The 15,056-nt window shown below is 37.5% G+C and overlaps 1 protein-coding gene across 1 annotated transcript in view; it reads right to left on the bottom strand.

Moving 5' to 3' along the window:
* The window catches only part of LOC140237857 (synaptic vesicle glycoprotein 2B-like), a 48,658-nt gene that overhangs the window by 21,826 nt on the left and 11,776 nt on the right, over positions 1-15,056 (bottom strand). Inside the window, exons 2-4 of the mRNA XM_072317789.1 lie at positions 4,205-4,255; positions 1,721-1,882; positions 469-631 (exon numbers count right to left, since the gene is read on the bottom strand). Of these exons, the coding sequence (XP_072173890.1) occupies positions 469-631; positions 1,721-1,882; positions 4,205-4,255 (376 nt within the window). The remainder of the gene's footprint in view (positions 1-468; positions 632-1,720; positions 1,883-4,204; positions 4,256-15,056) is intronic.

Raw genomic sequence — 15,056 nt, 5'->3', positions numbered from 1 at the left:
TTGCTAAGCTAAAAACCAACACACCAAAGATAATATAAAGAGAATTTCACAAAAATTCACTTTTCTAGCATAATGAAAGAACACTTGACTAACTGCTTTCAGAAAACAGGAACAATAATTGCTACCCTTAAACGTCAATATCAAGTTGATAGAATGTGTAATTTTCATGAAAAATGAATTTGTGTGGAATTCCCTTTATATTTTCTTTATATTGTTGTCCACACATATGTCATAACCTCTAGTAGTCTCCTCATCGAGCAGTTCCAACACATGTCATAACCTCTAGTAGTCTCCTCATCGAGCAGTTCCAACACCAAAACTTTAAAAATTCATAACTTTTGCATCAATTGTCTGATTTTCCTCAAACTTTCACTGAAGTGTTCTACTAAAATTGCTGCTTTCACTTAATCTACATTTCTCTTTGGATTTTGGTTTCCTTTAAAGCTGTTTTTCTTAAATGCTCCTCACCCAAGTCCACTCATGAATCGCATGGCCAGGAAGAGCCAGAAATTTTGGCAAAGACTTGAGAGAAGGCCAAAGATGGCATTGCATCCCAAGGATACCACCAGGGTCTGCCGTCTCCCCTGGATGTCGGCCAGTGATCCCCAGACGAACCCTCCCACCAGCATTCCTGCACGAAGGTGAAGACAAAATCAAGTCAAAAGCCTGAGATACAAGTCTAAAATATTCAATACAAGCATATTATATCTATATATTTTTAATCATTTCATATATTATTTACCAGTTTATCTATTTAACACACAATGCAGACCTACGTTTCCTCTGTAGTAAGTTGATTTGTCATCTCAACATGTTCTCTCATGAATATAATATTTTTGCATCTGATGGCAGATTCAAATACAGTGGGTTGCTAGTCTCTTTTTTCAGCCCCTTTAACCCTCTGTGTACCACATCACTTTCCTGTCCATAGGTATGTGTGTGAAATTTGTACACATTTGACTCACTGGCATATAAAGGGCCAATCTTCATCTCTTCATCCTCCCCAAACATTCCCCCTTCCCTAATTCATTTACCTCTTTCTCCTGTCAACTTACCCTCCCCTTCCCTCCCTTACTTCTATTCCTTCCCTCCCCTTATGGTTCAAACCTGAGATTTACAGGTCCTGCTCTGTTGTTGTTGTTGTTGTTGTTGTTGTTGTTGTTGTTGTTGTTGTTGTTGTTGTTGTTGTTGTTTTGTTTTGTTTTTGTTTTTGTTGTTGTTGTTTTGTTTTGTTTTTTTTTTTGTTCGGTCACGTCAGACCAGTAAATCTAAAGATTCCTGAAAAGTTGATGGCCTGACAGTGGTTTTTGCCGGTCTGGGACCGTCAGACCTGCACCAGTGTTTGGCCACTGTGTGTAGTAATACAATTTTGGGAAAACAGTATTTTCCATGAAACCTGCACTATTCTTGCCAAACAAAAAACCCAAACAGACAAACAAACAAACAAACAAAATACTGCCAAAAAAGCAACAGTTAGCATCTTTGATACCCCCTTCTCACTCTTTTCCCTTCTCATGATGCCTCCCCTCCCCCTTCCCCCACTCCATGTTCCTCCTCCCCTCCCCTCCCCTTCTCTCCCTCGCTACTGGCCTTACCAACAAAGACCACCGATGTAAGGAGGCCTTTCTCAAAGGAGGTGATACCCATGGTCTTAGAGGCCTCCTTCCCCGACTCCATGTTCCTCCTCCCCTCCCCATCTCTCCCCCTACACTGGCCTTACCAACGAAGACCACCGATGTTAGGAGGCCTTTCTCAAAGGAGGTGATACCCATGGTCTTAGAGGCCTGTGGGAGAAGGAAGGATACGCTGAGGATTTCTGCGCTGTCACTGATGTTGGCCCAGCCACATACGATCAGTAGTACTGCATGAAAACGTCCACAGCCTAGAGAACAAAATAATAGGCAATTCATGAGATAGTGTCTGTGCAAAACTCATCACACACACACACACACACACACACACACACACACACACACTTTTTTGAATATTTGTATTTTTATTTTGTTTTTTCAATGAATTTCATTTGATAGCTATCGTTTTCATAATGAAATGAATACACATGATTTTGTGTAGATTCATACAAACAAAAAACACGAACAAAAGTTTACCAATATGTATTCACCAGCATTAAAATACAAAAGTAGAAATTGTCTTACTATTACAAAATTCACCTTGATCACGTGGATCAAACTCAAAAACTTCGGCCTAATTGCACAAAATAGACAAACAGCATGACACGAAAGCCTGCAGTAAACTAAAATCTCATGGAGCAAAACCCAATTGATCAAACAATACAAAATTCATCACCCACACACATGCACATACACAATCTTGTATCTCAGTCTGCTAATTATTAGAACAATAAAAAAAAACAAGTCTCTTGTTTAAAACAACTTCAGAAAGAAATTTCATACAAACCACAATGTTGCACAATCTTATTCATCAACTCCCACATCCAAATTTACCATTTGGAGCAAATTTGAAACATAAAGCTCTCTCAGGGAACAGATGAGTGTGAAACTGTGGGTAGCCTGCCATTTGAGTCTGTGGCACACAATAAATATACTTTGATAATATTATGTACTACAAATCTCAGTCTAGTCATCAAATGTTTTAAGATCTCAAATGACACATGTGTTTTTCCCTTGACATATTATCACTAGTAAGTCAAGCTTCAAGGGATGGTCAGTTTTAGTAAAGACAGGGCTTCATGTTTCCAACTTTTTTTTTGTGAGATAATGAGAAACCTCTCATGAAATATGAAAGAGCATACAATTCTAAGAGGAATTCAAAGTTTTGTTTTTTTTAATGAAAATTAGCTTTGAAATGGCTGAGATATCAAGAAATGAAGTGGTCCTAATAACAAGAGACCCGCGGGTCTAGCGCTCACCTGAGTATCGCAAGTTCACCTTTCACGCAGTCACTGATCTACATTATTCACAGCTCTACTAAAATTTGACCAGGCATTCTCAAGTAGAAGATGAAAATGTACAATAAGGGCCCAAATTTTTTAAGATTCCTTAATTTGGGGGGATTGGGGCCCCCTGGGGCCCTCTGGGTGGGGCATGGTGCCCATTTTGATAAATTGAGATCCTGACCCCCTAGGGATGCTACCTGCCAAGTTTGACGAAAATCCATCATGAAGTTTTCAGAAAGAAGATGAAAATGTACAATTCAGGCCCCCATTTGGACCTTCCCACCCCCCCCCCCCCCCCCGCCCCTAAGAGGGGCACCCCTGGATCTGCTATGAACAAACTTAGCTCTATAACTTCTGATTATAGAGAAGATTTTTAAAGATTCAGTCATTTTGGGGGGGTTTCTGGGTGGGGCATGGTGCCCATTTTAACAAATTGAGATCCTAACCCCCGAGGGATGCTACCTGCCAAGTTTGGTGAAAATAGGTCATGGGGTTCTCAAGAAGAAGATGAAAATGTACAATGTAGGCCCCATTAGGACCCCTCCCCACCCCCCTCCCCTGGGTCCCAAGGGGGGGGGGGGAACACCTGATTCTGCCATGAACAAACTTGAAACTACAGTCATCAATGTACTAACTCATAGTATTAACTTAGCTCTATCACTTCTGGTTCTAGAGAAGAAGATTTTTACAGATTCCTTAATTTTGGGGGGTTTGGGCCCACCTGGGGGCCCCCTGGGTGGGGCATGGTGCCCATTTTAACAAATTGAGTTTCTAACCCCCTAGGGATGCTACCTGCCAAGTTTGATGAAAATCGGTCTTGGGGTTTTCAAGAAGAAGATGAAAATGTAAAAAGTCGCACGACGCACGCCGCGGATGACACACGACGGACGCCGGATGAAGGGCGATCGCAATAGCTCACTTGAGCCTTTGGCTCAGGTGAGCTAAAAAGTGGGGCCCACTTTTATTAGAGCCATTATCTTTGCTTCGTTTGTTTGTTGTTTTTTGGGGAGGGATATATCATGCCATTTCAAAACCAATTTTCATCAAATAAATTGTGAATACCTCCTAGAATATTGTATGCTCTTTGATATTTCATAAGTGGTTTGTAATTATCTCACAAAAAGCTAATATTTGAATTCCCCATCTCAACCAAAACTATACCATCACCCTTTAAAATCAAGAACCTAATACACTTAATCACATCTTGTATGGTAATGAAATGAGGAAATTAGCCATTGCCAATCAGGAGTCACACTTAGAAAATGGTAGTAGATCAATGCTACATACCAAGTGCATTCACAGCTTCACTGTAGGAGTGCTCTATCGTATTTGTACTTCCTGTGAGGGGGAGGTAAAGAAAAGAAACAAAGAAATCATGTCAAACACCCAAAACAATGAACAAGAACAATTTACGGTATGGTCATGCAGATAACCTTTGACTACTTTATAAGTAAATATTACCAGGCATGTTCAAGATGATTTGTGTTTTCATGCTCAACTATGAAGCATGCGGAATTTAGAAATTAACCTCAAGGTTTCATTTAAAACAAAAATGAAGATCAAAAAAGAAAGAAAAGAAACCAACAAACCTGAAATATCATCTACATTTGAACCAGAATGAGCACCAGGGCAAAACAGTAACATGTGCACTCTGGCAGATGGCGTAATTTTTGTTAGGATGAGGATTCACGTTTTAACTGTAATCAGAAACCACTTACATGATGTATTAATTAAGCAATTTTCATCTACAAAACTTTAATTCCTCTTTAATAGTATTGTATCCTCTTTAATAGTATTGTATGCTCATAAGCATTTCATATCAGTGGTTCCAAATCATCTCACAAAAACTAAGTAAAAGAAAGATGCTCTGATAAAAGTTAAGTCCTATCTTTTATTGGGACCACTTTGTTTTACTTTGTTTCTGGATATCTCAGTCATTTCAAAACTGATTTTCATCAAATTAACTTTGAATTCCTCTTAAAATTGTATGCTCTTTAATATTTCATATAAATGGTTTCTAAATATCTTGCAAAAAGTTAAAATCTGATTCCCCACCCCAACCAAAACTCTACCTTCCCTTTTATTCAGAGGAGCGTGTTATTTTGGTACCATATATGCAGTCGCATAGGAGAAATTCAAGAACACCAAAAAAAGTTTACAGGGGTGGGTTGCATCAGCACTTTATCAACACTTGCATGATACCTTCAGAATCTTATTGACCCTTGTGGCAATTTGCACTTTATAACAGACTTTGCAGTCAATTGTAAGGCTAAAATTATTTGAAATGCATCTACTAAGCATATCCTTGGTCACAGACCTCCAATCAATATTGCAATGTTTCAGGATTACAGGACCCTCTTTTGGAAAATTTCTCAGCAGGCATCATTTGGCTAGAATGAAAGGCTGTTTCCACTGAGTCTGCTTGGATTTATGCAGCCTTCAGACAACCTTAAAGGCATAATTTACCATTTGCAAAAAAAAACACCAAAAACCCAGCATAAGTGCTTTGAAATACTTCTGAAATGTGAGTTAGGGATAAAAACAACCACTGTAAAAATTTGAATCCATACAAATGATGTTAAATATTGTTAAATATACAAAATGTGAACAATAGTTTTAATAAAAATGTTTCCAGACTAAACCGTCTACAGTTACGGTTTATTGAGAAAAATACTGTTATCTCCTTATATTTTAGGTTATATTGCAAAAAAAAAGATTATATGGTAGGATGTTCTGTGATACAACAGACCTACACATATATGCATTAAATGTGATATCTTGAACATTTTAAAATCACTATTCCAAAAAGTAAACAGGACCTCTAATGTCTGGTGCATATATAAATACAGGTCTCAATACTAACTTTTTTACTTGGTTGTCCATTTGGGCCAATAAAATCTTTAGACTTCAAATTTTGGTGGTCAAAAAAAAAATGTAGTGGCTCAAAATAATAGCAAATTATCCATTTTGACTCTTAATTGCCTAATTAGGTCACCAAAAGATATTGGTGGCCCAACACCAATCTTTAGTGGCCCAAGGTCAGGCCACCACTAATGACATCAAGCGATACCACAAGGCTTAGCCCAGACCACTTAACACCACTTTTTACTAAACGTTGAGCATTCAACGCTGCCTCATATTTCCTACCCACTTCAAGCTGAGTTTCCAATATGCTGATTTGCATGGCATGGAATATAAACCATGTACAGTATAAAATAAGAAGGTCTTGTTATAAGAGACTACACACGGAGCAATACGCAGACACACAGAAAAACCAATCACCTATATTGCATGTGCAGTTAGTGGACAAATGATTTTTAGACATTCACACGAGATAAAGAAAAAGAAGAGAATAGATTCGACACTTCAAATGAAGTTGAGTTTCCAGTCATGCTCGTTTGCGTGGCATGGAATATACACTACAGTAAATCAAAGGTCTTGTCAAAAGGCTGTATATACACACACAGCAATATGCAGAGACACAGAAAAACCATCACCTGTTGTGCATGTGCAGATAGCGGACAAATGATTTTTAGACATTCGTCCGAGATTAAGAAAAAAAGAGGATAGTTTTGACACTTCAAATGAAAGTTGGCAAAGCCATTTCCATAATTATGTGAGTGAGATCTCTGAGAATGATAGTGGCAAAGCAGTGGTAGTAGCACCAGTAGTGGTAACAAGATATTGTAGTGAAAGCAGTCATCACAGCTGTAGGTAGCTAGCATAATATGTGATATGATAGTGGTGTCAGGAGACTGAACTGACTTGCACTCATTTTGCACTGAGGAAAGTCATTATTAGAGTGTAATTCAAGGCACAAAATATGAAATGACAAAATGATATCAGAAAAGTCTCTCCATGAAGTGTCATCATCATATAATTTCTATGAAAGCTTTAACCCGTTGAAGACTAGTCCCAAGTGGGAAATGCATGTTATATAGCAAAATCAGCCTGTTCTCAGTGGGCTAATACACAAACACAACATGGAGCATCTATGACACTTTAGTTTGAGATATATGCCATTGATAAAAACATTGATAAAAACATTTGCAACTGGTGTAGAAATTTGCACAGTACAAGATATTTACCTCCAAATTTTTCAGCAGTCAACCCTACAGCCTTCATCAGCGGACAACCTGCGTTTATCTTCTCCTTGATCAATAAACATGTACTAGATTATAGAATATCTGTAGCGTTGACATCTGACAGTTTTGGAGGTAAATATTTTGTATTGAAATCGAAAAGTCTAACACCAATTTCAGATGAATTTCCAACAGAGATGAGCTCCAACTCTAATATGTAAGCATGAATACATTGAAGAACTGTTCATTTTTTGTCAACATTACTGCTTAATGAAAACACATGTAACTGCTATATTCCAATATTCCTTTCTTATTTGACTTTGTGCACTAACGAAACCACAATCAGTCAATTAGTTTGATCTTAAAGTTCACTTAAAGGGTGTGTACAGTTCTGGTCGGGGTGAGGATTTAGCTTTTAACGTTTTGCGAGATATTCAGAAACCACTCTATGAGATGTCAAAGAGCATGCAATTCTAAGGGGTATCAAAAGTTTATTTGATGAAAATCGGTTTTGAAATGGCTGAGATATCCAAAAACAAGGTGAAACAAAGAGATCCTAATAAAGGTGGGGCATGTCGCCTTTTATTATTATCACTTTTAGGGATATCTCAGCCATTTGAAAACCAATTTTCATCAAATAAACGTTGAATCCTTCTTAAAATCACATGCTCCTTCATATTTCATAAGAGGTTTCTCATTATCTCATTTAGAAATGTTCAAAACATGAATCCCCACCTCAACCACTACTGTACAGTCCCTTTAAACACAGAGGGGTGCTTCACTTTGAATTTTGCAGGAATTTTGCAGTCACTAGCATTTGAATTCACATGAAAGTGAAAATCATATCTGTATGAATGCCGGAATCAAACCCATTTGATTTGATTTGATTTGATTTGATTTGATTTGATTTGATTTGATTTGATTTGATTTGATTTGATTTGATTTGATTTGATTTGATTTGATTTGATTTGATTTGATTTGATTTGATTTGATTTGATTTGATTTGATTTGATTTGATTTGATTTTTCTGCCTTTTTCCAAATCACACATAGCAAAAGAATACACATATTTAGAAATTAACATTACATGATGCATCACTGCCAGCATACTGTCTTACAAATTAATTCAAACCAAAGTACATAAATACACACACACTATGAACATGACAGTATTCGATGTATAAGATGTGTAGCATAATATCATTCACAAAGAATGTTCAGAAGCGAATCGTTGAATCAACAGTTGTAGATTATGTAAATAATAATTGATTATTCATTCAGAGTATATCATGTCGTTCCAATAAATGAATTTCACTTTTTTCAGAAAAAAAAATAATATAACAGAGGGGGATTTAAATAAATTGATTTTTAGAATTAAACATAATTTGTAGTTATTATAATAACAGAAAAGCAGGAGACCGCGATCATAAGCAGCAGCCTGACAGGGATTGAGGCCTCGGGGTAAAATTCAAGACTTAAAATCGATTTACATATCTGCATGACGGACGTATCTACAAAATAGAATCAATAATCAAATCCAAAATATCGTATTAATTACTATAATTACTATAATTACTATAATACTGTGCTGTGCTGTGCTGTGCATGCCATGAAATACAATTTTGTTAATTTAACGTTTGGGTATGTATACCTGATTGAGTTGCTTCTGGTGTATTTCTGTGTCACATGTATGTCTGTTACATACTTCTGTATACAATATCAACAATTTTGGTATGCAGCAAATTACTAAACTCCTACTATATCGATATAAACTGTTTATGAGTGAACATAAAACCCCCCAAAACTTCTTATCACTCATACATCATTATGACATCATATTCATCATTATATACATCATTTCATGACACATAATATGATCGAAAGGGGTTTCAAACTAAAAAAAAAAAAAAAAAAAAAAACTTTCAGTTGTAATCCAGTTTCAGGGGTGGATCCAGAAATTCCGTAAAGGGGAGGCGCACATGCCCCCCATTTTTTTCTTTTTATTTTTGTTGTTTTAACAAGAAATAAAGAGGGGGCACATGCCCGGTGCGCCTCCCTCTGGATCCACCACTGAGTTTCCATCATGTCTAGTCATACCAGCCATTAAGCCATATAAAAATAAGTCCCTCCTGGATCACTGAACTGCAAATAACACATAATATGACACTTGTGTCACAATTTTAATGACCTGTCTATCAAATGAGATACAACTGTACTTTTCCAGACCTTTTAAAGTAAGAGCCTTGTTTGTTTGTTTGTTTGTTTGTTTGTTTGTTTGTTTTCCATCTGAGAAGATGGCTGGATAGCCCATATTCAGCTACGTTACACTGGTCTTCCATGGGGTCCAGTTGGATATGAGGTGGGACCACTTCACCGGGTTAATCACCCTGCTCTTTGCGATGAATGAATGAAGCGGGATCTTTTACATGCACGAGTGGTTGCTCTCTGATACACGGGACCTCCACTTTACGTCCTATCCGAGGGACAGAGTGTTTTGCCTCTTGCTAGAGGGGATGGTTTGCTTACACACAACATTGCTCAGTCCAGACTCGGGTTCGAACCTGGGCCGCGTGATCGTGAGGCAGACGCGCTACCGACTGAGCCAACTCACCGCCCTTTTGAGTACAAATATCCTATACATGCATAGGGATGGGAGTGAATAGATTGTAATGCTAAAGCTCTAATTAATTGTCTCTCAAAGGTCAAACCCTTTGGATTACAAACACCTCTCCACCAGACCTTAACATTTGAAAATAACATGATTAGCATTTGGGTTGACCTGTTTCTAAACATGCATACCAACGAGTTCTTTTGTAAGTCGGAAACCCTTCAATATCAGAATCTTCCTAGACTCTCTTTATCAAGTATCTGTCGTGCTTCCTTGGTTTTCAAAACCACTCACTCAGTTCCAAAGTTTACCCAAGGACCATTGCCAAGCACTCCCCTGCCATCCAAAACAGACTACAGCTATTTATACCTCACCCAGCTGGTGCCTTTCCTGCTGGTTGAGAATGTGCTAGGTACATCACTGTAACTAACTGTACTGTCAATCAAGAGGCATTCATAGAAACTCTTGTAAGTGGCCGATTTGGGGAAATGAAATCAACTGGACAATGTAATTCCGAGTCAGTATATAACGACACATATACATATATGTTGCAAAACAGCATTTCATGGTTAATCTAAACATTTCTGGAAATATACTGAAGTGGAGATTCCAGATAGTGTAATACACTGAAATTAATCAGTTTCCTGGATGTCCATGCAAAGAAAAAAAAAAGAAAAAAAGAGAAAAAAACACACAACCTGCTCAGTTCCTTTTTTTCCAGGTAGGTATGAATGGGCCTGTATATAGAGGTTTTTTATGTAAGTTTTGTAAGCACAAATGATTACATATAGAGAAGAAAAAAAATCTCTCTCCACAGCTTACTATATAGGCTGATTGTTCCTACACAAAAAGACTATATTTTTGTGTAAATGTTGGCCTCATAGTGCTGTTGGAGGGACAAAACCTTGTATCTAATGTCTAATGCTCATCAGTGGGAAAAAACATGGCAGCCAAAGCACTACTTAAGTGGGAATGCCTTTCCTACAACATGCCATGGTGGCTCCCTTTTGGGGGTAAGACAGTAAGGATTTGGATAAGACATTACTCAACAGATTATCTGACAATTAATCCCAAAAAGTGATTTTCACCAAAATTTAAGATGCAAACTTTTGTCATCCCGGAGACGGTATGCACTGTTGCTCTCATGTGAATAGTACAGGCACGCAGAATGACCACAGATAATCATAAGACCTCGATCACGTCTTTCAGCTGCAAGGATTTTTAATCAACATCACAAAAACAATCTCAAGATTTAAAGCTGTTTGTGTCTGTAAATGCAAAACAACCATCACTGAAACGGTGGAGGGGGGGGGGCATTCTTTTGAAACGTTCTACCAGCTTATTGTCAGACCTAAAGTAATCAAAGCAATTTGATGATAAGACAGGAAGTCACTGAAATCCACAATGGTGAGAAAGCAAAAAAATTAGATTCCTTGAAGGACACTCCATGGAAAGGGTGTGATATCAGCTGTAGTCATTTAGAGCGCAATGCACCTGTGAACTCTGATGGCACAGCTCTGATTTGTATACTCTGAAATCTGGTTAAAACTGTAAAGGGTTAAAGGATCCTGCGAACATCTGCAGATGAAAAAAAAACCAACAAAAAACAGCTTTGCTAGTGCCTCAAAATAGTTCTAAAATGTGAGTTAGGGGTAAAAATAACCAACATGAAGATGTTAATCAATATAATCAATGTTCAGCATTGTTAAATACACAAAATGCGAACTATATATACTTTTATTAAAAACCGTTTCTAGAATAAACCGTCACTATGATGGTTCATTAGCAATATCTCCTCATATTTGTGGCTTTATTACAAAATTTTGTACAGTAGGGTGTTTTGTGATAAAATTGAACTACTGTAAAACGAGGAATGTTCACGTGCAGTAAATTTCACGAGAGCCAAGATTCGCAAAATAAAAATGCACACAAAAGTTCTTGTCAACACTACATACACTGAATGCCGGTGAAAATTTGTGAAAATTTTTATGCCGCAAAAAAGGTCATTGGCTCCAATTCGCGAAAAATGTCATGCCACAAATACATCATGCTTTACAGTATGCATCATATGTGATAATTCAACATTTTTTCAAATTTAAACACTGCTCCCAATAAATAGTAGCTTTAATGTGTATCCATTCTACCAATTAGGGAAACCATTCACACACAAGAGTTAATAGCAATTAAGAGCCATACTTGCCCTTTGCAAAACCAAGGAGGTTGAAGAGATGGATTAACAACAGAGTTATTCCCTTTGATCTATGTTCGAAGCCGCCGCTCAAAAATATTTGAAGCATGTGCCAAACAGGATCTGCCGCGCCGATACGAAGACAATTGACTCGTGTCTCATTGCATAATCACCAGCCACTTTCAAAGGAAGATATGTCTTTTTGATGGTAATTACTTTTCGCTATCCCTTCTTATAAAAGGTAGGTGGTACAGACACGAGGATGCGCGAACAGAAATTGAGGGAAAAATGCTGAAATGAAGATGAAAAATTACTCGACTGGGCATACGCGGACATTTATCTGATATATCTATCAATAAAGAATTATACTTGAAGATATTACATATTAGTTTCATTTGGGCAAATTAAGTGGAAAAGTGATAAAACCAGCTTTCCAGGATGGTACAGTTTTAAACATTTTCACATAATACAGCTCTGATTTACACTTTTGCGCAAATTTCTGAACGGAATTGACTTTTGTTTTACATGCTTTATTATTAAGTGAAATTTCATTTCATTTGATAAATAAATAAGCAAAATATGGCCAACATTATGATAACGTTCAAAATGAATCTTCAAATCGTGATTGCTCAGCAAGACGGCGGCTTGGAACATAGATCATCAAAGGCACAAGTACACCGGTCTGTGGAATTCTTTTGTACATCGATAGAAATCTGACAACTGTTTGAATAATTACAGCCAGTTGGAACTCCATGTATAAAACCTCCTTGGCAAAACCAAGGGTGCAAAGATGACTGGGTCCATAATAGATTATTCCACCCAAAGTGCTCCTTTGTACTCCTTGGAGAAGGTCACCAGAAGCCTATTTCATCAAGCCATTTACAATGTTTTCAGCATGAGTTGCAATTCATTGCAGTTACTATAGCAACAACTTGAATGCTCAATGCTGATTGGTTGTTTCCTGGCTGCTGCTCACAGTTACTGCAACTAATCGCAACTTTACAACGATAGCAACTTTCTTTCTGAAATGGGCCTCTGGGTGTATGAGGTGCATTTCTGTGATGACTCTTGAATTGTGTGAAAACATGAGTGCTCACACAACCAGAAAGGGTGAAGATAGATAAAATTCCATGATTAAGACCATTATATTCTTATAAATATCTCTGGAGGAGTGCTCATATCTTATCAGTGTGAATGAGGTGAAATATGTTAAAAGAAGAAGAAAAAAAAATCAAAGCAAAACATAACAAAACAGATACATGCCAGGGCCACTTTTGATGGAAATAGGGAGCAAGCCATCTTGTTTATTTCTAGTCAGTGAACCTGTAGCTGCACAGAAATCATAAGCATGTGGACAACACTGTTAACAAATATTTGAAAACAAAAAAAGGAATCAGTAAAATTCATAATTTAACAGACTGATCTGGCAGGATCAGGCAACATGCATTCGTGAGTAAATACTCATATGATTGTTTATTTCTATGAGTGTGAATGTGTCCCTATATGTGAATGTGTATCTTTGCGGGTATGATGTCTACACATTGTACAAAGTCCTTTGATCCCCTATCCCTATAGAAAAAAAAAATCACACTAACAAACATGTAACCTGTACGCATTATCAATCAAAACAGAATAAGGTTACGATAAGCACGAACATCCTCTGAATAAAATTTTTACTGACTTAGTAACATGAAATTATTTAAGAGAAATTTATGGCATCTTTGATAAAAAAAGACTGGGGTACAGAGACTACTAATGTTAGCTATTTCATTATGATTTATAAGACTGTTTCACTACTACCATTACTTATACACAGCCCTGTTGCTGTCACAAGTATCGCACTTCGCAGAGTGTCTGGTTGGGCTATACTACCATCAACTGTAACATGAAGGGTACTCATGCAAAATCATCTGTGCTACTGACCTAATTGTATACCCTATACCGATATATGTAATGTTTACCAAAGCATGAAATCCTGAAATGCAGAGCTCTTGTAATGACTTTACAGTAAATTTCCTTGCCGTGCCCCCCCCCCCCCCCGATTCACTCACACACACACACACACACACACACACACACACACACACACACACACACAAATAAACAAACATTTTATCAAATCAGTTTGAGCATAAGAAAATATAATTCTTTTTATGGACTCTCTGGTATTTGAGATACATAAGTCTCATTACACTCAAGCTTGAGTGCTTCAACTGCCATATATCCAACGGGTCATGCAATAGTATTGTGCCCAACATACCATGCTGCATTTCCTGTTCAGCACATTTTATGTTTGTAGTACGGATCTAGACACAGACACAGAATGACTCAGCAACATGCAGGATGGTATGGTATGATGGGATGGTAAACATGATCCACTCCAATCCACTGTCAATCTTACTCAAAATGCACACTTTTTGAAGGGCAAGGAATACTGGTATTGGTATGTGGATAACCTTTGGACCAGTCAAAGCATGGACCTAGGTCCATGGTCAAAGCAACATTTCCTCCTTCCCTGTGCTGAATTTATCAATTATCGTACATTGCACTGTATGGCATAATTTATAACAATTATGCTTTCACAAGCCTGTTGCATATAAAGCGAATAATGCCTGCACACAAGCAAAAATAGGAAAGACAGCTTCGTCCCTCTGAAGGGCGATGCTATAACTTCTAAGGATGAAGTGCTTTAATTGCCGATGGGGATGATCACTGCAGCTAGGGGACTTTATAGGTGAAGTCCAAATGATTTTCATAATTTCACATCATGTGGGACATAAATCGACAGCTCCATGCAAAGATTTGTGGAATTCATTGTGGTCCTAGTTCAGAGAATTCAATACCATTACTCTGGAAACCCCTTGCAAATTACACTGAACAAGGATGATGACAAACAAGAAGACATACATATATTTCAGAAATGTATTTCCATCACAATAAAGCTTGTTTAACAAGTTCACACGTGTACAATTATTACATGCTTTGTTCTTTTGTTCAGCTTCCTTGAGCCCCCAATCATGCATGCCTACATGTATACAGTGAAGCTACATATCATCATCCTTGTTAGGTGATACGAGTATCCTCTCGGATCACCTTCTGTATCTGTACTGAATCTTTCTTCTTTCTTTGTTTCTTTATTTCTCCTCAAAAGTTGTGCAGAGGTTAGCTCAGAAAGTGCATTGCCTCTCAATGTCAAACTTATACCATATATGTATCATGTCGCAAAGACGACAGCGCAAGTAAAATCATAGTGATCAGTCGA

Source organism: Diadema setosum, chromosome 14, assembly GCF_964275005.1.
Source record: "Diadema setosum chromosome 14, eeDiaSeto1, whole genome shotgun sequence".
NCBI lineage: Eukaryota > Metazoa > Echinodermata > Echinoidea > Diadematoida > Diadematidae > Diadema > Diadema setosum.
Note: the sequence above shows the minus strand (reverse complement) of the source record. Positions and strands in the feature narration are given on the sequence as shown.